Source organism: Aphelocoma coerulescens, chromosome 1 (assembly GCF_041296385.1).
Source record: "Aphelocoma coerulescens isolate FSJ_1873_10779 chromosome 1, UR_Acoe_1.0, whole genome shotgun sequence".
In the NCBI taxonomy this organism is placed as follows: domain Eukaryota; kingdom Metazoa; phylum Chordata; class Aves; order Passeriformes; family Corvidae; genus Aphelocoma; species Aphelocoma coerulescens.
Window position 1 is genome coordinate 62,844,890 of NC_091013.1, and position 21,726 is coordinate 62,866,615.

A 21,726-nucleotide genomic window follows, 5' to 3' on the forward strand; every position below is an offset into this window, starting at 1 on the left:
CTTGTCGGGCCCACGGCTCCCGGGGACTTCCCAAGGACCGTGCCCACCCCCACGCCCACGCCCGGCGGGGAGGGGCCGGGGCCGGGGCCGGGGCGAGCGAAGCGCGCACCACCCCTGCGCGCGCCCTGCTGCCGTGGCTGCTTCCGGGGCGGCCGCCGCTTTCCCGCCAATGGGAGCGCGCGGCGGCGGCGGCGGCCGCGGGGGCGGGGCTGGGCGGAAAGCGTCGCGAGAGCGGGGGCGCGCGCCGGGGGCGGGGCGGGGCCGGAGGGGGCGGGGCCCGCTGGGGCGGGGGCGGCGGGTCCGGTCGGGCGCTCCGGGGCCGCGGCGCTGCGGGGCCATGGCTGCGGGCGCCGGGCTCTGAGGAGGCGGTGGCGGTGGTGGAGGCGGCGGTCGCAGCCACAGGTACGGATAGCTCGCTCTTCTTCCCACCCCCTCCGGCCGCTCCCCCACGGGCCGCCCTGCTGGGGAGCTCGGGCGCAGGGCGGGGCGCCGCCGCCGGCCTGTCAGTTGGGGCTCGCTGCCACAGGTGGCCCGGGGGCTCCCGGGAAGGCGCGGGGCAGCGCATCCTCCGCCGCCCTTCCCAGGGAAGGTTCCCCTGGGGCAGCGCAGCTCCCGCGGGCCCCACCGGTCACCTGGGGGGGGGCCGGGGGCGAGGCCGGGGCCGCTCTGCACCGCAGCGCGGGGGTGACACGAGGTGGGGAGGGGGGAGCGCAGCGCTTCGGCCCCGGGACCCGCGGGGCGTGCGGGGTTCGCGATCGCAGGTCGCCCCGGTGCCCCCGTGGGCCAGGGCTGTCCGTCTGCAGTCTCGGTTGGGGACTGACTGACCCGTGCTGGTGCTGTCGTGGTCGGTGCACGGAGGCTCCGTGAGTTCGCGTTCCTTCCTACGTTGTTTGGGTTGTGGTCGATGCGCACGGGTTAAGTAAGTTCAGCCTATTCTCAGCATTTCGCTGTAAAAGTGTCTCCTCGCCCTCCCCTCCCTCCCGCCGCACGTCCTCCTCCCAGTTCCTTTTCTCCCTCAAGGGAGGAGGAACAAGGAGCGTTCCTCCTTTGCTTTCTTGGCTCTTTTGAGGGGCTTTCTGTGTCTTTCTTATAACAACTGAAGTACTTCTCTCTGGTTTTCAAAGAGAAATCCAATATGCAAAAGGAAAAAGAAAGGGTGAGCTGTAGATCCGAACTGTATTTAGTGATGTACTGCTGGAGTGAGATAGGGAGGAAAAAATCCCACTTACATTGTATCTGGAAAAGATCAGTGATACTGAAATAAATGGTAACAATGCTCGAAATTTATCCATTTTACACATGGGAAGAGTCTTACATTGTTTCATGTTTGTAAGATTATTTCAGATTTGTACAGTTAGACTTTGGTGATAGATACCACCAATATTTAATTAATCCTTGAGAACTAAACAAGGTATTCTCTGGTGAAATTTTCTCTAGGGCGGAATAAGTTTGCCTGAGAAAATGCTGCAGCATAGTCACTTACTTTTATTAGAAAATAATAGTCCCACCTTACTTGGTGTAGTACTGTTATGTACACAACAGAATGAAGTACAGAAACTTAAAGTTTATTGCATAAGCCACAAAATCTGGGCTAATGGATATCCCTAGTACATAACATTTTTTTCCTGGGAAGTGTTTGAGAATCCAAACCCAGGACTGGGGGGAAGTGGGTGATTACTTTCTAGTGATGATCTAGGAAAAGAAAATGAAGGATTCTTTTGAAATTGCTGCTTCTATGTGACAAAAATAGTATGTAAGAGAATTAAAACCAAACAAGAAAAAGAGGACCCAGCCGGTCATTAATGCTCACCATAAATTATGTATTTTGCTCTCTTCTTAGTGTGGGTCTGGCTATAGTTAAGACAACTTGTATTTCATAACTGGACTTCTTGAAGACTGGCGACCTGATCACTGAAACTGATAAATCATTAGAAATGAGAAATAGAGAAGGATCCGTTAGACTATTCTGCCTGATTGTCAGCATAGACTTGCTTAATTTGGTTTTCAATAGCAATTGTTTGGTAAGGTTATAAATACACATGCAGGACAACCAGGGAATCAGGCCCAACCAATATGGATTTATGAAAGGAAGGATCTGCTTGACCAACCTGATCTCCTTCTATGACAAAGTGACCCGCTTAGTAGATGAGGGAAAGCCTGTGGATGATGTCTGTCTTGACTTCAGTAAAGCATTTGACACCATCTCCCACAGCATCCTCTTAAAAAAACTGGCTGCTCACGGCTTGAATGGGAGTACTCTTCAGTGGATAAAAAACAAGCTTAATGGCTAGGCCCAGAGAGTGGTGGTGAATGGAGCTAAACCGTGCGGGAGGCCAGTCACTAGTGGTGTCCCCAGGGGTCAGTTCTGGGACAAGTCCTGTTTAACATCTTTATTGATGATCTGGACATGGGGATTGAGTGCACCCTCAGTAAATTTGCAGACAGCACCAAACTGGATGGGAGTGTTGATCTGATTGAGAGTAGGAGGGCACGTGGAGACCTGGACAGGCTGGATCAGTGGGCTGAGACCAGTGGTATGAGGTTCAACAAAGCCAAGTGCCAGGTCTTGCATTTGAGTCACAACAACCGCTGCAGCGCTACAGGCTGGGGTAAGACTGGCTGTATGTTCAATAGAAAGGTACTTGAGGGTTCTGGTTGACAGTGTCTGAACATGAGCCAGCTGTGCCCAGGTGGCCAAGAAGGCCAATGGCAGCCTGGCCTGTATCAGCAATAGTGTGGCCAGCAGGACCAGGCCAGTGACTGTCCCCTGTACTCGGCACTGGTGAGGCCACACCTCAAATCCTGTGTCCAGTTCTGAGCCCCTCACTTCTGTACATGAAACCTACACAGTTGCATGATTGTGTCAGAGTTGTCACTTCCAAAAGGACATTGATACACTGGAGCATGTCTGAAGAAGGGTAACAAGGCCCATGTATGAGGAGTGGCTGAGGGTGTTTAGCCTGGAGAAGAGGAGGCTCAGGGGAGACCTCATTGCTCTCTATAACCACCTGAAAGGAAGGTGTAGTGAGTGAGGGCCAGTCTCTTCTGCCATGCCTGCAGTGAGTGGACCAGAGGAAATGGATGGTTGAACTAGATAATCTTGTAGGCCTCTTCCAACCTTGATGATTTTATGATTCTAAAAAGTGTTGTTTTTAAATTTCGTATTTGGAATGAATCATTCAAAGCTCAGTGTTTGATTAAGCCTAGCTTTTGCAAATCATCATCACAGTTCTCTGGGCTGCTTCAGGTCAGTGTGTTGAAGACAAAAAACCCATACTTTTTCTTCAAAACAAAGATGTCTATTTTTGCTCTAGTACTACTAAAAAACTTCCTTTTTAAAACATAATATTGATACACCTAGAATCTTTTATTTGAAGTTTAATTTTAATAAGAACATACTACATATATTTTAAATTAGTGCCTGTATAGTTCAAATTTCTCATAACCTATATGTGTTTAACACAGGTGTGCAGATGTCCACATACGCCCCTATAACAATTGAAGAGATTTACTCACCACATTCACAGAAAAAAAAAAAAAATTTCTTCTTTTCTGCCAGCTAAGGTGTGTCAATATAGACTGACTTAGAGTGAATTTAGGCATGGGATAGATTTACACAAAGAGATTAAATCTATGGAAAATTTCCTATTGGATTCCCTTAAGTTGATTATTTAATTTTGCTCCTTACATATATTCAAACGAGGATACATGTATATGAAAAAGCTAGCTAAATGCTTATTACATGCTCTGATGAGAAGAGTGTTCCTCAGCAAATCACTGGAAAAATGGGTTTATAAATTCATAGAATGCTTTGGGTGGGCTAGAAGGGACCTTTAAAGGCCATCTAGTCCCAACTACCCTGCAGTGAGCAAGGACATCTACAACTAGATCAGGTTGCTCAGAGCTCTGTCCTTGAATGTTTCCGGGGATGGGGCACCTACAACCTCTGGACAGCCTGTGTCACTGCCTCACCACCCTCATTGTAGAAGATTTTTTGTATCTAATCTAAACCTACCCTCTTCTAGTTTAAAGCCGTTCCCCCTTATTCTAATACAACAGGTGCTGCTAAAATGTTTGTCCCTGTCATTCTTATAAGCCCCATTTAAATATTGAAAGGCTTCTGTAAGGTCTTCCCAGAGCCTTCTCCAGGCTGAACAACTCCCACTCTCCCAGGCTGTCTTCATAGCAGAGATGCCCCATCTCTCTGATCGTTTTTGTGACCCTCCTTTGGACCCGCTCCAGCAGGTCCATGTCTTTCCTGTGCTGAGGACCCCAGAGCTGGACGCCGCACTGCAGGTGGGCTCTCACCAGAGCAGAGAATCACCCTGCTGGCTGTGCTGCTTTTGATGCAGCCTAGGACGTGGTTGGCTTTTTGGGTTGCAGTCGCACGTTGCTGGGTCATGTCCACTTTCTTGTCCATCACCACCCCCAAGTCATTCTTCTCAGGGCTGCTCTTAATCAGTTCATCCTGCAGCTTGTATTGATAGTGGGAATTTTCCCAACCCAGATGCAGGACCTTGCATATGGTCTTGTTGAACCTCATGAGCTTCATATGACTCCACTGCTTGAGCTTATCCAGCTCCTTCTGGAAAGTATCCCATCCCTTAGGCACGTCAACCACACTGATGCCTTAGGTTTTAACTTTCATATTTTTCAAGTCCTGTACTGCCTAGTGTGTAACTCTAGAGTTTCTTGTAGCCTGTTCAATTCTGCTCTCTCATGCTAGGTAGACATAACAAAGCCTCTCTGGGCCTGCTCTCCAAGGACGCTCGGACCATCCTAGGCCCAAAAAGTATAAACCAAAAGCCTCTAAAGGGAGGGGCAAGCTTGGGGAAGCTACATTATTAACTGAAGCTTTAAGTGGAGAATTAACCCTGATATGCAAATGAACAGAACCTATAAAAGTGTGAAGAACTCATGACCTGTCGTCCATCTTGGGGTCCATTTTGGCAGTAGCCTCTGGCTCCCAAGGGTGTACCTTTGAAGGCCCTTCGAATAAATACCTACCTTTATTCCCTTACTCCTGTCTAGTCTATGTTTTTAGGTGGCCTCTCAAGGGATCAACATCACTCACCTTGGTGTTGTCTGCAAGTTTGCTGAGGGTGCACTCGATTAACTAGGTCTATGTCATTAATGAAGATACTAGGTAACACTGGTCCCACTGCGAACTGCTGAGGGACACCACTTGTCACCAGTGTTCATCTGGACATTGAGCTGTTGGCTGCTCTCTTCTGGATGGGTCCATCCAACCAGCTGCTTATCCACTGAACATTCCACCCATCAAATCCATATCTCTCCAATTTAGAGAGAAGGATGTTTTGGGGGGTTGTGTCGAAAGCCTTGCGGATGTTCAGATAGATGACATCTGTAGCTCTTTCCTTGCCCACTGATGTAGTCACCCCATCACAGAAGGCCACTGGGCTGGTTAGGCAGGACTTGCCCTTGGTGACGCTGTGCTGGCTGTCCTGAATGACCTCCCTGTTTCTATGTGTCTTAGCACAGCTTCTAGGAGCGTCTGTGCCATGATCTTCTCAGGCACAGAGGTTAGACCGACTGGTCAGTAGTTCAGCCTTTCTACCCTTTGTTAAGGTGGGTAAAACGTTTCCTGTTTTCCAGTCACCTGATTGCCATGACTTTTCAGATATGATGGAGTGACTTGATAACTACATCAGCCAGTTATTTCAGGACTCTGGGATGTGTCTCAACAGGTCCTTTTGACTTTTGTACATTGAGATTCCTCAGGTGGTTGCAGACCTGATCTTCTCTTTGCTCCCCCAGTCCATCCACTGGAGAGGTGTGGGAAGAAAGGTTGTCAGTGAAGACTGAGGCAAAAAAGTTGTTGAGTATCTCAGCCATCTCATCTTTTGTTACCAGTTTGCCAGTTGTGTTTGTCAGTGGGAGTGCATTTTCTTTGACCTTCCATTTCTCTCTGACATACCTGTAGAAGCCCCTCTTATTCTTTGCATCCCTTGCCAAGTTCAGCTTCATCTTCACCTTGGCCTTCTGACCTCATCCCTGCAAAACTGGGCAGTGTCCTCTGTCCCTGCTTCTGCTGCCTGTTCATCTCCTACTTACCCTTTAGTTTGACCTCAGCTAGTCTTAGTTTGGTCTCAACTCAGCAATGCCTGTCCTGTGCCTTCCTTTCCTGATTTGTTACACCCAGGGATTGGTAGCTCTTGTGCTTTATGGAAAGTATCCTTAAAGATCTGCCAGCTCTGTCCTGCTCCCACGTCTCTGAGGGCAGTTTCCCAAGGGGTCCTATGGATTTAGCTCCTTGAACAGCCAGAAGTATGCTATTCCAAAGTTGAGGATCCAGAACTTATTTTTTTGCCTATTCCGTGTCCCTCAGGGCTGCAAACACCACAAATGCATGACTCCTATGGCCCAGGCTTTCACCAGTCCTGTCGTCAGTGATTAGCTCACTTAGGTTGGTGATCAGCAGAACCAGTGTTGCATCCCCTCTGGTCAGGATTGTCTGTGTCTTAAGCTATCCTCTATGCATTCCAGGAGTCTTCTTCTGAAATAGCTTGCTGTGCTACTTTTTGAATACATTTGGGGTTGGTTGAAGTCCCCCAGCAGGACAAGAGCCCGTGAGTGTGATGCTTCCTGTAGCTGGAGCAAGAAGGCTTTCTCAGTAGGCTTCCCTGGATCAACTACAAGGTTCTCTTGATACCTTGTTTTGTTCTTTTTGCCACGGTGCTTTCAGGCTGTTGGTGGCTGTTCTTCAGAGACAGCTCTTCACACTATCCATTTCTTGTTGTAGAGGGCAACATTCTGCCACTCCTTCCCAGTCTGTCCTTTCTTAACAGCCTGTAGCTGTCCACAGTCACACTCCAACTGTGGGATTTTTCCCTCCAAGTTTTAGTAATGGCAGCTAAGTTGTAGCTTTCTAGCAGCACAGAGGCTTCCAACTCCTCCTGTGTGTTGTCCATGCTGTGTGCATTTAAGGTGATCCAACTTGCTAAAAAGGTAAAGATGGTGTGGGTGTTCATTAATTAGTTGCGTGATCAATTTTTTCCTTTTTTTGGGTGTCTGACGATAGTTGTTCAAGACAGGAAAGTCCTGTTCCTCTTATATCTGATACTTCTGCCATTGATTCCCTTTTTTGAGTTAACAATAGGAGGAAATTAGATTTAGTAGTCAAATTTAATATCCAGAAGTAAAAGCAATTTTAAACAGTAGGTTTTATTTATACAAATGAGGTATTTCCAGGCTGTTTTGTTGTCAGTGCTTTCACTTCCTTTTCAGTTAGTTTTAATGTTTGTGTACTTCTCAGATGATTGGACCATTGTTGTATTGAAAATGGATAATAATTTTATATATTAAAAAGAAAACCTTCAGGTTTTGCTGCATTGTTGGACAAGTGGGACCCTTTAGATTTCTCTGAAATGCATGATGGAGAGCAGAGATGCTGTAGGTAGTATAACATAGGTATATATTAGGACCTCTATAATTCAAGTGCTGAAGGACAGGATGCAGACAAGACAAAATGGTTATGGTGTTATGTTGATAAACCTGCATGGTTTCTGTGCAGTGTCTTTCAGAGTCTTCATACTGTGATTTACAAGTCTGTTGGTTTCATAGGTAGGGGATCCTGCAGGTTGATGTTCAGGTCTCCAGTGTTTAGTAGCAGATGACATAGGAAAATACTTAACCTGAAGGCAGTTTATGGTATAACTGTGACCTATTGTACCTGAGTAAACACTGCAGTGCCCAACAGGGTTAAAAGGTCATCTCCATAGTGTGGTGTGTTGGGCTTTGTTAAAATTGCTGCAAGGAGGGATCCATCCAAAAATGTAGAGCTGAAGTACCTGATCATGTGTGAAAACCCAACTTTTCCTATAGATGGCTTTTCTTAGGACAAGGAGTGTCTAAGAGTATTTCCCCAGTATGGTTTGTATTTTTAGTGGATTAGCCATTTAAGATAGAGCAGCAGGGACAAGTGAAGTGGATTTCATTTTATTGCCTGATACTGTTTTGTGGATTTTTTTTCTTTTAAACGCAGTGCAGAAGCATTGTTGTGTTTAGTCTTCTAGCCATAGTTTACTGTGAAATGATTTTTTATTTGTATTTATTATATTTATATATAATATATATAACCTGTGGAACATGCGCCTGGCTACTTCATGTAATTGTCTTAATCTTCCAAACTTCAAACATCCAGTTGAGAGAAGCTCTGCTCTAGAGATGAAAATGTTGCAGTTTATTTGCCCAAGTGTAACAACTTCTCTAAGATTCTAGCAAGTTCATCTTTGTGAAGGAAAGCAGAAGTCAAACTGAAATGTGAATAGATGTACCTAATAATAATCTCTTGCTATTGTATTCTTGAAAAGGTTTTACTTTTAGAGGTGCTGGGGTGGAGGAAGATGAAAAATACAGTTACTTGATGACACTACTAATCTTCTTATTTAAATTACTTATACTGAAGACCAAACCCATAAAAATATTTGTTTCCCATATAAAGGTTAAATATGTGCTTGAGATGAGATCAACAAGACCAGTCTGGTTAGTTGTGTGGAAAAGACCCATACTCTGATGTCATGGTGTTTATTTTCTTTATCTTTGCAGTAATTTTTACATGCACTTGCTCCTTGCCCGGTTTATTTTGTATAGTCTAGGAGCTCTTTTTCCTGATTAAATGGTGTGACCATGGGAAAAGATGAAGTATTAAAACTTCTATAGAACTTAAAAGCCCACCACATACTTTCTGTCTTTATTAGCGCTCTATATTTATTGCCTGTTTGGGAGGACGCGGACAAGAATGAAACAAACTGGATCCATTGCTGCTGATTAAAGAGAGAAACTTGAAAAAGATACTGTTATAGCTGTTTTTCTATCTTGTTGTTGTTAGAATTAGGCTTAGGATAAATAAGAGCAGCTGACTCGAGCAGAAACTCTTGTCACCTACTTGGTTGCAAGTGCTGGTTAATGCATGTGGTCTTGCTGTGTTTTGCCAGCAGAGACTGGGCTGCCCAGAGCAGAACCAGAGGACAAGAGTGAGGATCCATGTTAGCCTGTAGTACCTCAGGGTGACAGGCATGACCAGGCCAGTTGGTTGTGTGGGTGAGTTGTACATTTGCCTCCCAAGATAGTTAAAGGGTGGTTGCAGTGCATTTTATAGTACAGGAGCCTGCTGAAAAACTTTCCAGAGTGTAAGTGATAGTGAAGCAATATTTAATGTAATGTTCCTCCCCACCCCCAATGCAGCCTTGAAATTCTAGTTAAAATAAAATGATGAAACTTACTGCAAGGTGTCTGTGTTCTGCATTTCATGCCTGGTTTTGAAGGTCATTTGGCAGTACTTTTTTAAAGGCAGCTGTCAGTATGGATGGTGTGCTGTTTAATATTTCCCAGTTTTAAACTGCTTTTTAATTGTTTTTATTGGTTCTTGTTTTGTCTACTTGCATTTTCAGGGTGGATGCAAACTAAATGGATAAACATAAAATAATCAAATATAAATGTTTTTTGTAGGTATTTTTGAACTGACATCTTTCATCGAATACCAAGATTGGTAAGACCATGGATATGTATGCCAGGGCTCAGGGCAATCGCATGAAGTCCAGAATATCTGTTGAAAAGGTAATTATCTGCATTTAAATTTAAAAAAAGTATTTCAGAGCTTTGTGATCTAGTAATGAACCAAATAAACTGGTTTATTTAGGTTTTTTGAGTGTGGGGATTTTTTTACTATGTTTTAATTTTGGCTGTCTGCCATTTCAAGGAGGCAAAGAAATTGCTTTTGCTTTACACTTTGGCATACTTAGTGTAATTGAACTAGGAGACAGCATAATTTTAAGGGAAGAGTGCACGCTTTTGTCTTTCAGGGTGATGTGATAAAATCATGATGTATGAATTTCCTAGAATTTGCCTTGTTTATTGGAGTATATCTTTTATTTTAGAGCAGATTTTTTTGAGTTTGTTTTATGTAATAAATGAATATATGATGATATAGCCTTCATTGAATTCTGTGAAGCCTGTGTAAGGGCTTACTTGTAATATCTTTATTTTTAGATCTTGGTGTCTTGTCTGGTTTACCATTGTGTTTACATGAACATTTAGGAAGTGCCTTTGTGAAAAAGAAAATATGTCTAGCACTTATGAAGGATATTAGTGGGGATTTCTAATATTAAATTAAGTTTATGTATCCTTTTAAATTTTGTGAATTTAACTTGGAGAACATAAATACTGTTCCTAAAATTTTCTTGCAACTTCTATAAGCACTTAATGAAATGAAAGTTGCAGTTTATCCTGAAGGAACAAATTTATTTATCTAACCATGTTTCTCTAGGAAGTTGAACACGAGTAATTTTCTAGGTCTTTCTTGATTATTAATAACTTCCTTATTTGCAAGTTGCTGCAACAGTAAGAGGAGAAACTGATCAAGGAAGCATCTTATCATGTGAAAATTGCATTATTTTGTTTCATAAGCAGATTTTGTTGTTTTAAGGAAACAGTGTCTATGGTATATGTCCTGTTTGAAGGCAGAGGAAAGTGTTATGAGACAGCCAGGCAGGTAGTCAGTTGTTCCAGGTCCTAACATGGAGTGTTACCTGCCATATATTAAGCAGTTTGTAATTATGGATGATAATTCTTCACTTTAAGATATGTGGTATAAAACCTTGTATTTTATTGGTTTATGAGAACTTTCCAGCTCAGATGGAGATCTTCCACTACAGTCAAGTAATTTTGCATCCTTAACATGAACATAAACTTACTTTTAAAGGACTTTTAAAATCTGCCCTTTATTTGGTTTTCTGTTTCAATTTACTAAACAAAACACACCCCCCCCCCCCGCCCCACGAGGTTTTTAGACCTTACAGAAACAACTTTCTAATAATGACAGTAACCAGTGATTCCTCATTGATTCTAATAGTTGCTTAAAATATTACCTCTGTGAACTGCTCCATTAATGGCTATTAAGCATTCTGAACTCTGTGGTTCTAGAAACATGAATTGAACCCTTCTTTCAGAATTCTGCATTTTTCTACAGCCAGACTCCATTGTTTTGATCTGTGGCTGCCTCCTCTGTATGTTTACCTGTGAAGAGTCTACCTAGGTTATGAGGTGGAACTTTCATTCTCATAGAACCAGGCAGTAGGGTGGTCAGAATTGCACTGTGTTTCACTTTCTGTTGATTTACAGAAGATTGCAGTCTGATTCCTGTCCTTTTCATAATACTTTGTCACAGCTAACAGGAATTGTTGCAGTAGTAGCTCTTAAAAGTCAGTGCACAGTTACGGCATGCATATTTAAAGCCTGAGTTTCTATTTTTACAAAATTACCTTAAAATATTCAATCCATTTTAATCTTACAGTAGGTGAAATCAAGAAGAGCTGCTTTGTTACTTAAGAGCAGAGTAAGCATGACTGTCCAGCACTGCACTTTGTTTCTCTAGATACTGTGGCATCTTGCAGGTTGTTTGGAATATTAGAAAACAGTTGTTTTTTAAAACATTTCATGAGACCAAATACATCCTCCAATGTACTGTGATGGATCCTTAGATAATGACTTCCTGATTTGCTGGAATGAAGAGACAATGCAGATCTTTGAATTCCTCAGTTGAGCTAGAGGTGTGACAAGGATTTGCACTGTTCATGTCTGAGCAGCCTGACAATATTTGTGGTTTTCCCCTGGCACAACTTAGTAAATTTGAAGTCTGTGCTTGGGAATGAAATAGGGTTTCTTGCAAGACATGACTTTTGAATTTCTGTGAGGAAGGAGTACCAAGTCCTACAGGCCTACCAAGCAGCGCTTTATAGATTGCTTGGGTGTCTTTTGCCCATATGTCGATGTACACTGGAAGTAGTTGTACTATTTATAAAAACAAGTTACATCCTTTTGTTGAAGATGACCCCTTGTCCTTACCTGAACTGCGCTGATAGTCTTGGGAACTTGTTAGATTTTAGTTTTTAATGTAGTTGCATCTCCTAGTTCGGGATTGTGAGAGAACTTGCATCATTGTCTGTTGGATAGAAGGATTTCTCTGAAATTGAGTCCAGTCCTCTGCTGTCACAAGCACAATTTTGCTAAGGATAAGAATATGAAGAAGTTACTAAATATAGCCTCTCAGTTAATGAGGGGTTTAAAACACCTCCCCCAAACCTACTGCTGGTTTTATCTTTTTAAGCCACACTGCACTAATAACTAAGACTTAAGAATTTCAGGCAGAAGCTACTCACAGCAAATTTGTACCTGTTTGTTCATCAATATCCTTATTCTTTTACTTAAATGATTTCTTTTGCTGATGTTCACCCTTCTTATTTTTTGACAGTTGGTGATCTGTCCTCTGTTAGCCTTGGTTTTTGGAAACTGTAAACTGAGGTTTTAGTCTGCTTTTGTATGAAAGCCTCTTCATTCCAGTGATTATCCTTCATAGTCCTACTTTCTGTGCTTGTTGTGAGTTAATCTTCTTTTTATATGTGGGTAATACTGTATGTGCAATTACACAGGATGTCCTTCTGAGTGACTCTGATGTCAGTTCTTTCACTAAAGGATGCATGTTTGCTATTTTCAGTGCAGTATCATATTGACTATTCATTCGTTGCTATGCCATGATCAAGAAGTCAGCTCAGGTCTTTTATTTCCCAGCTTGTGAATTTGCAATTCAATTTTAAAGCTTGCTTTTGGTTTTTAAGGACATAAATTTGTGTTCCTTGTGGTTGCTTTTTAAAACACTCATGCTTAGCAAGTTCTTCCTGTATGATTTGCTATTCTTTGCCTTAGCTGATGACACCTGCTTACTTCAAATTATCAATAGTCTTCATCTCGTATTTCTTTCCTCATTATATTTATTAAGGATGATGATGCTTGGTATCAGTCCCAAGATAAATTTTGAAGAAGTTGCTTACTGACCTATATCAACTATTCTCAAAACCCCCTCCTTACTATCTCCATCCAGGCAAAGTCTTCATTTCCAAAACCAGCTCTTTTAGTTAATTGTCTTTATCTGTTTTTGTTAGCTCTTCATATGTTTAAGTGATCCACAGAAGTCCAGATAGATGGGATTTTTTCTTCTGTGTATGTAGTGTTCCTGTTAATTTCCATATCATTATTATTTTCACATTCAGAACTTTTTTATATTCATTAATATGATCTGAAAAACAAATGTCATTTCATTCCTCCTCATTTTAACTGTGGATATTTTATCTCTTCAGTTGCATAGTGCCACCATGGGCTGCATATAGTCTTGTATGCTGGTCCTCCCAGACCTTAGGGAGATGTTTCCAGTTGTTTCACCTTTCTTCTTCTCCCGCTTCAACTTAAAATTCTCCAAAATGTTGAATTGTCCTTTACCTCAGTAGTTCCTCATACCACGCTCTGGTTCTTACTTACCAATTCTGCCTTTCAGGTGTTAAGCTAGGGTAAAGTACTTGTTTATAAATAACATGTGTGTAATAGTTTGTAGCTTTAGAAAAGCCAACTAGAGAATAACAATGATCCCTTCTCAAACTGGAGCACTGTTGGCTTGCAGAAAATTAGGTCATGTCATATGACTTCTTTTCTTTCCCTAATTACTATTTTGAATGTTGTGACTGATTAAATTATTGTAGAAGCTGAAAATGAGACATTTCAACGTTTGCTTGGCTTCACAAATTAACTTTTGTACAAGATGAATGAAGGAATTACTGGGGAACAGTCTTTGAGCAATAATTGGTATTGCATCCACTTGTAAATTTGGAAAATCCAGATAATCAGAGAAAGGCACTGACAGCATATTTTGGAAAGTACAAAGATGTCATACTAAACTGTGGAAGCAAATTGCAACCTAACAAGTGGGGGCAAGGGAATAGATAAAAGTGGAAATTGGGTGAATGGTTCATTAATTCATTTCAAATGACCCAACAGCTGCCTAACGTACTTTTTAAAATAGTTAAGCTGTTAGTTTTCTATAAAAGTTACTGTTTTGACTTCTTTAGTGTCACTTGACCTTGGCTGTCAGTATGGCAGTCTTGTTGGCTAGCATTCTGAAATGTATTTTGGCAATTTCAAAGATCCTGAAGTTCTGTTTTGCTTTTGTCTGTTGATTCTAGAAGTGCTTTCCTAATTCTGTGTTGCCATGAGCACAACCACGGTGACACCGGCCCTGCTCTAGTAATTTGACTTTCAACATAGTAGTATTTGACACTGCTTTTTATACAGAGAAAAAATAAAATCTTTCTTGAGGTTTAACTGTAGTATGTAAGAACCCCTTTTACTATAAAGGGATTGTTTTTGTTGTGGGAGTACCAGAAATGCAAAACATTCTCTGTCTAAATTTGGCTATCTAGCACTTCTGCTATTGTTTGAGAAACTATGCAAATTTGAAATACTTTGTCATAAGTTGGACACACTGATTCCTCATGTCATTTTTAACAGGGCAGTCTTATAGAGAATAATTAACGGGATTAATAATTTTTAACCGTATGATGTTCTTATTTGTGTTCTTAACCTTACAATTTGCTAGAGAAGATGAAAATTTTAAATTAAAAAAAGAAAAGATTGCCGACTTCCTAAAACAATTGAGAGGATATTGTGTATTTTTACAAGCTGGGTGAGCCAGTTTTTGTTGTTCTGTAGTCTTATTTGCCTTCATAATGGTGATTCTTTTGTTCTGCTACGCTTTGTTACACTGGGAGAAAGTCTTGGATTCTTCAGCCTTTTTTAGCCATCCCTGGGTGCTTGCATGTCACCATAAGTGTAATTACAAGAAATATTTACATGGGATTAAGTTACAGTTGTTTTATATCCTTCATAGAATGCGAAAGAGTGTATGTGGATTTTCTTGGGGATTTTTGCTTGTTTGTTTGTTTTCTTCCCCTCTGACTTTTGAAGCCACCTCCATTACTTTTCTTGGCTAAACTTCATCCTGTTTAAAGAAAAGCTGAGGGCTTTTCCTTATACAGGCTACAATGCAAGGAAGCAAGGAATAGATGGGGTTTGGATTTCTTCTTGGATTCATCTGTTCTTTTTTTTCCAAGTCTGTGTGTTCTCATCTTTTCTTTTTGTTTTAAATACAGAATGTCAAACTATTTTTGAATAAAAGTATTGCTTGAAAAAAATGTACCTGCTTCAGCTTCATATCCTGAAGTAAATTTAAACTTCAAACCTGGTGATTTGTGTAAAAAATAATTTGAAGTAATAATCAGAGTAGCAAAACTTGTGGGGAGCAGAGAATAGATGGATGGACTATGTATCTAATACTAAAAATACATTGTTTTCTTAAATTTTTTTTCATTGTTTTTCAGAGTTTTGGTGAAAGTATCCTGCACTCCATGAAGTCACTGCTACACAGCAGGAAAGAGTTATGCAGTGTATCAGCAGAAGAATGCTTAAATCAGGAAGAACAAGATAATTTTATTGAGGTTTGCTGTAATATTCCCACTTACATATATTTTGTGGCTATGATAGAAAATAATTTCTCGTGACACAGTATGGAAAGCTGCAGGATAGTAAATAGGAACAATGCTGCAAGTTACTGGACTTAAAATCTGTGCCCCCTATTGTCATTCTTGAATTTAGTCACTGAAGCCTTAAAAAGAGCTGTGACATTTCAAGGTGACATTTCTCTGCTTTGGAGGATTTGTGAAACTAGAAAACCAAGATGTGTAAAATAGATGACTTGGGTGTACTGCATTTGTGAGCGCTGCTGTGATCAAGGTTGTAGGGATGGTATCCTCACAAAATAGCAGAACACTTTGATTCAGATCTGAAGATAAAAGCTGAAGCCTCAGAATTGCAGATCTAGACTTGTTTTATGTGATTATTGATGGGCTGAAAGCTGGACAGGGTCTGGAGAGAAGTAGACCTGACAGAATGTAGGACTATCTAGGTAAATGTCAAGCTATAAGGAGGAATTACTAGAACTGTTTGAGTTACAAGGCTAACAACAATTTCTCCAAAGGGAAAAGAAAAAAAATAAAAGCAATGTGTACCATGTAACTTGTAGTATGGGTTTTACAAGACTTCTAATGAGTAGTTGACAGGCCTGACGAGGAGCTTAGACAAGGAGAGGATGACCTGAAAAGGCCATGCAGAGGAGCTGAGATAGGGAGAATTGCAGCAATGACAATTGAGGAAGTGGTTAGGGGAGACTGCTAATTGCATAAGCAGTAGTAAGAGGCAGATTGTGTGACCAGCAGAGATGAGTTAGGATTGCCTGGATAGCACGAGAGGTTTTGTAACTGAATGGGTACAGTCAGAGGTTGTGACTCTAAAACATTTGGGGAGCAGGCAAGAAGCTGAATTTGTGAAAGATGAAAGCTGTGGCAGATTAACATAAGAAGGAAGAGCTATGCAGTGGAGGTGTGAGCAAAGCCTTGTCTTTATTTGATCAGGCAGACCATGCTTTAGTAACTAGGAAGGTGTTTTTTTCTTGTAGCAAATACCTGACAAGTAGCTGGGAAATGTTTTATATGCCTGCAGTGATGGTCTCTGTGGAGAAAGAGAGCTGACTATATTTAGTTACCTTATTAGATCAAGCAATTAAGAGCCTCTGGTTGAAATGTAAGAGGGTCAATATCCTGTCACAGAACAAGTATTTTTTTCTTATGAAAATACAGAAAAAGATACTTATATGGAGAATGATGTTAAAAAAACTGAGACTTGAGAAAACCAGAATTTAGGTTTGCCTGTACCATTTCCTTTGTACCCATGGCTTAAGATAGCCTTCGAATACAGTGTCTCATGCGCTTATTTTTAGTTGAAAGAAAGGGCTTGTGTTACTGATGACCTTTTTATTTCCTTGGCCTACTCCCCAGCAACTTTTGAACTGATATGCTAACTTCAAACATGTTCAAGGTATTAAAAGGTGATTTTTTTTCTGTGAAAACTGGAGTTTGACCACAATAAAGAAATCCAGATTAGCCTTGTCATCAAGGAAAAAATATACAGACTCAGTAGTGGTGTGGTCTTTTTGACAGCTGTCTGCTGACCTCACAGTGTAATATTGCCCTTCATTTGTGTGAAGCTATGACTCCTGCTCACTGCCCTGTCTTGCACAATGAGTTATCCCATGGGAGAAGATAAGGGTTGGAATCATTATCTTGAGGAAGAGGAAGGGGCATGTAAGAAGACAAAAAAACCCCACCCATTAAAAAACCAAAGCAAAACTGCCAAAAAACCCCAAACAGCAACAAATTCTAGAGCCGCTCAAAATGTTCTTTAAGAGAGCTATTTTTTTTCCCAGGTAGTTTAAATTGTTTGGTATTTTGCCCCTTCTGTGGAGGAATTCAGTTCATATTGTAGATATTGTACAGATGATAAAATGTAGTGTCCTGCAGATATTGTGCAGATGAATTGTGTAGGAGTTGAAGAGAAGGTTTAAGAGTTGAAGAGTAACATTGCTCAAACAGGATTATGTCACAGTTAACACAGTGAATATGGTACTGGAGAGGTGTAATTTGTCTGGAGCTCTTTGGAATGCTACTGAGGAGCATTGTTTCATTTATGATCTTATCATACATGACATAAGGATAAGTGGATGTAAGCAGGAAGGCATTTACTGGAAGCATGAGATCTTTTTCTGAGACCCCCTGAAATAAACAAGTCAGAATTTTTCATAGTATGATTTCAGTTGAAAATAAAGCTTGGGGTTTCTTTTTTGGTCACACTTCAAAAGAACATATTCAAAGCACAAGTACAGTTCAAAATAGAATTCCGGCCATTTCTTTTTTCTAGCTCTTTAGTTACGGAGAATCTGTGTATGTACAAGCAGTAGCTGAACCAGTTAATAATATATCAATATAAACATAGTGATGTTCTTTGGAGGAACTGGAGTAGTTGCTACAAATTTATGAGTTATGCCTTAGAAATCAGTATGTTGCATAGTGCTCTGAAAAAATGGAACCCAAGCCATGTAAAACTGAATTTCAAACATTGGTAGAAGTATTTAGTCTCTGTGCTTTATTCCATATCTACAAAAAGGAAGCAAAGTTTATTTTCTGACACCCTTGTTTTGAATGTTTTGAAAATAAATGCCTTGGGATTTTTTTTATTTTTCAGTATGCAGATGGCCTGTTGATTTGTTGTTAGGAAAATAATAAATGAGAACTAAGGAAGTCTGATGTTTGAAACAAAGTTTGAGTAGTGACTGACTCTCTTCGGTCTGTTCATGCTGAATGGTACAAAGCACCTGTAGACAGAAGAGAGGGACAGTGTGTGATAAAATATCTCCCTTGTCCACAGGCACAAGAACCTGAGGTAAAACTGATATTTCTGGCATACTCAAGGTTCCTGAGCCTGGCAAGACTTTTTTTTTTTGCTAGGTTGGATATTTTAATTCTTTTATGTTAGGGTTTGTTTACTTGGTGCTGGTATGCAAACATGTGGCTTAAGTAATCCATTGAGTTTTGGCCTTAGGCTAATCAATTTACATGGCAAATTGCATAATGTGTTGGCACTATACTTACTCAGTATATCCAAATGTGTAACAGTTTGTCAGCATGGACAGATTTCAGACTGGAACTGTTTTATATGTGCCCAGCCTGAAGCAAGGACAGATGAGCACTGATCTTTGCAAAATCGTCTTTATTTTAACAGCTGTAATGAGGCTTGTATGTGTTGCTCTGTATATACCAGCCACTAGAATAATTCCTGTGTAGTGGTTTTTCAATGTTGTGTATGCTCTTCAGTCTAATCTGACCTTTCTCAAGTCAAATAGTATAGCATTACCATTCTTTATGTATGACCGTGTGCTACGTTTGAGCTAGCTGTGCTACCCTAAGGTATGGTTTTTGTGGCAGTAGAATAAAGCTTTAAGTTAAAGTCTGCTGAATTTTTAACTCTTAAGTATCTGCAGGAAACAAATCTTTACTGTACTTGACTATATTAATGTATTTATTTTACAGATTACATTTATATGTTTTGCAGAAGAGATGGGTACTGCTTGCTTGCAGGTACAATATATATCTATTTATATTGGAAAATTTCTTCTAAGTAGCACCTAGGTTTTTAAATGGAGGAAATTTGGTGTTCAAGAAATGAAATAGATGTATCTTTAGTATTTAAAAGCCTAAGTTTCAAATGTCATTGAAAGTTTGAAAATAATTATTTTAGTATGATAATCAGTGTTTGATATGTATTTACAGTGTTACCTGGGTCAGTCTTTGTGTTAGGATGGTCTGGAACAAATGCAGTGGAGGGGGTTGATTGGGTGGGGGGGGGTGGTGTTTGGGTGGGAAGAGGCTTGGTTGATTGTGGTTTTTGTGGGTGCTTTTTTTTGGTTTGGGTGTTGTTAAACACTTAAATGTATCAGAATTTTGGTGTGTTATCCTTAGTTGAATTGTGCTTATTAATATGGTGCAGTATCATATGTGAAACTAAAACTTTACTGAACTGACCACTAGCTGTGAGGGTTTAGGAGTCAGTATTATGGTTATGCCTTAAGATGTTATTCTGGAGATTTAGATAAGGAAATATTATTTTAAAAGGTGGAGTATAGCAAGCTAGGAGGGTTATGATGTGCCATTTTAATAAGTTAAGGGTTTAGTCTTCCTGTGCAATTTACGTATCAGTATCATTCATAACCTACATTTTCACAATAAATTTCTATGTTTCTACTCTGCCTAGATCTTAGTAGATAGAGATTGCTTGTAACAGTTTGCTGATGTTTTAAAATGTAAAACAGAAACTCTGAATCCACTTGTGTTCCATATTAGATCAATGTTGCTAATTCATCAAATTATAATACTAGACATTTTTTCAAGTATGGGTAGGAACTGTTTGATTGTTTTGAATTAGATGGAATTTAGAGAAAGTTGGACAGAACAGGTTTATGGAGTTTTGCTTTGACCCATAAGGATCAGTAGTGTTTGGATGGTTGGGGAAAAAAAAGCGTAAATCTTTCATAGGCCTCTTCTGTATTAGATAGATCTAAAGGTTGTCCAAGGTCATGTTAAAGACCATGCTTTTGTAATAGGGATATAGAACGCTGTTCCAGTAAAGCACACAAGGAGCATGTGGAGGTCCATTGAGAACCATCATTAGCTGAGGTCAGTGTAGTTGGGTATTTTGTAGGATGTACAGCTGCTTTTCAGCACATACGAGATTCTGCTTTATGACTTTTAAGCATTCTTCCAAGTATGGACTGAATTAAATCTTGTTTACACAAGCTTTACATCACAGTTTGAGAGAGTACGTGGGGGATAGAGCAAGAAATACAAGAAAGAAAAGAAAAACTTCACCAGAATTAGCAGCTGTTAGGATTTAGGGGAGGTATGAGATCAAAACCATTGTTATTTGCATGCTGTTTCTTTGACTTTATATTCTCAATGTTTTTTTATTTAAATTTAAATCAGGAGTTGTCAGCTGTTTCTGTAGAGCTTCCAGATGTTCTGAAATCGCTCCAGTTGCACAAACTAAAAGAAAATGAGGCTGTATTTCTAAAAGACATAAAGAAAACCTTGGCAAAACCTTACATCATGAAACATCAGGTAAAATTTGTGTGTCTCCTTGCATGTCAGAAGCATTACATTTTGCCTCCTAAAGAGCTTAGTCTTATTACACCCTGGCTTGCTTTTGGTTTTGGGCCATCTTAGCCAATTTCTGTTGTTTCATGAAAATAAACGGTGCTGTATTGTTTACAGAAAATAATTAACAAATATTTAATTATGGTGCTGATCCCATGCTTCTGCTAGGCTACAGTCCCTTTCACGGGCAATTTGGAAAGAATATGAAATTTGTCACTGTACCTATCTCTGCTCAGATAGCTTTCATCTTCAGCAGACTTTTTTTGTTGAAACAGGGGTGCCAGAAATTAAGGGTACGTCTGGTGTTCGTAAAACTCAGTGATCGCTTTTCTTAAAAAAGAAAGTATAAATGCTGTTAATGATGTAATTTCCATTATTTTTATTTTTATATTGTTCCCATTATTACCATGCTACTTGTATTCTTTCCAATTACAGACATTGCATGTTAGATAAAAGGTACCTCGAAGAAACAGATACCCTATAAACTGAAGTATTATACAGCATAAACCTGCTCTGAAATACTGTGTTCCTCCACAAATCCACAAATTTTTAACATGCATTCTTTAATAGATTCTTGGCTACATGTTATCATAGTTGTATTACATTATTGTAATGATTTATACAGAATGCAGAAGTTACAAAAATGAGTAGGTCATTTTGGCTATCACTTTACACAAACTGTTGAATTTATTTTCATGTACTGAATATATTTTTAAATTATTTACTCTTCATAAAAATGCATTGAAGGGATCCCTTGAAGATTGCTGTGTTTGTTTTCTTGTTCTCTTTTTCAAGAATCAGCTCCCTGAAGTGTTTTGTGTGATGAGACTGTCTCCTTCATTCCCAAGGATCAAAGTTGATTATATATTTAACTTGCTAAGCAAGTACACCACAGGCATAAGGTATGCTGTGGAAATAAACTCTTCACAAAAACATCAAACAGAGACAACCCATGGAGAAGATGACGACACCAATCAGTCAGTTTCTTCAATTGAGGATGATTTTGTCACTGCTTTTGAACACTTAGATGAAGATGAATCTTCAAAGATACAAAGTGCTGGTAAATTCTTGCACGCTTTTAGAAATTGGTATTTGAAATTTAGGCTGTTGGGATTTAATAAGAAAGTAAATGTAAATAAATTGTAATTTTTTTTACTTTAATCATGCTTTGTAAAGGGATATTATGCGATTGAAAAATTAATTTTTTGCTCTTTTCACTACAGTTTACCAACTCATAAACCAAAGATTCTTATCTCAGTGTCAAATGGATATCAAATAAAAT

At 40.1% G+C, this 21,726-nt stretch overlaps 1 protein-coding gene across 5 annotated transcripts in view; it reads left to right on the forward strand.

The window, feature by feature from the left end:
• The first annotated feature begins 320 nt into the window (after positions 1–320).
• AKAP11 (A-kinase anchoring protein 11) overlaps positions 321–21,726 on the forward strand; it is a 44,930-nt gene continuing 23,524 nt past the window's right edge. For 4 of the 5 annotated variants that reach the window (XM_069009850.1, XM_069009820.1, XM_069009833.1 and 1 more), the window contains exons 1-6: positions 321–402; positions 9,472–9,579; positions 15,225–15,341; positions 18,825–18,872; positions 20,274–20,408; positions 21,240–21,504. In XM_069009850.1, coding sequence (XP_068865951.1) covers positions 9,520–9,579; positions 15,225–15,341; positions 18,825–18,872; positions 20,274–20,408; positions 21,240–21,504 — 625 coding nt within the window. In that variant the 5' untranslated portion in view covers positions 321–402; positions 9,472–9,519. The remainder of the gene's footprint in view (positions 403–9,471; positions 9,580–15,224; positions 15,342–18,824; positions 18,873–20,273; positions 20,409–21,239; positions 21,505–21,726) is intronic. The other variant, XM_069009827.1, reaches the window with a different exon arrangement.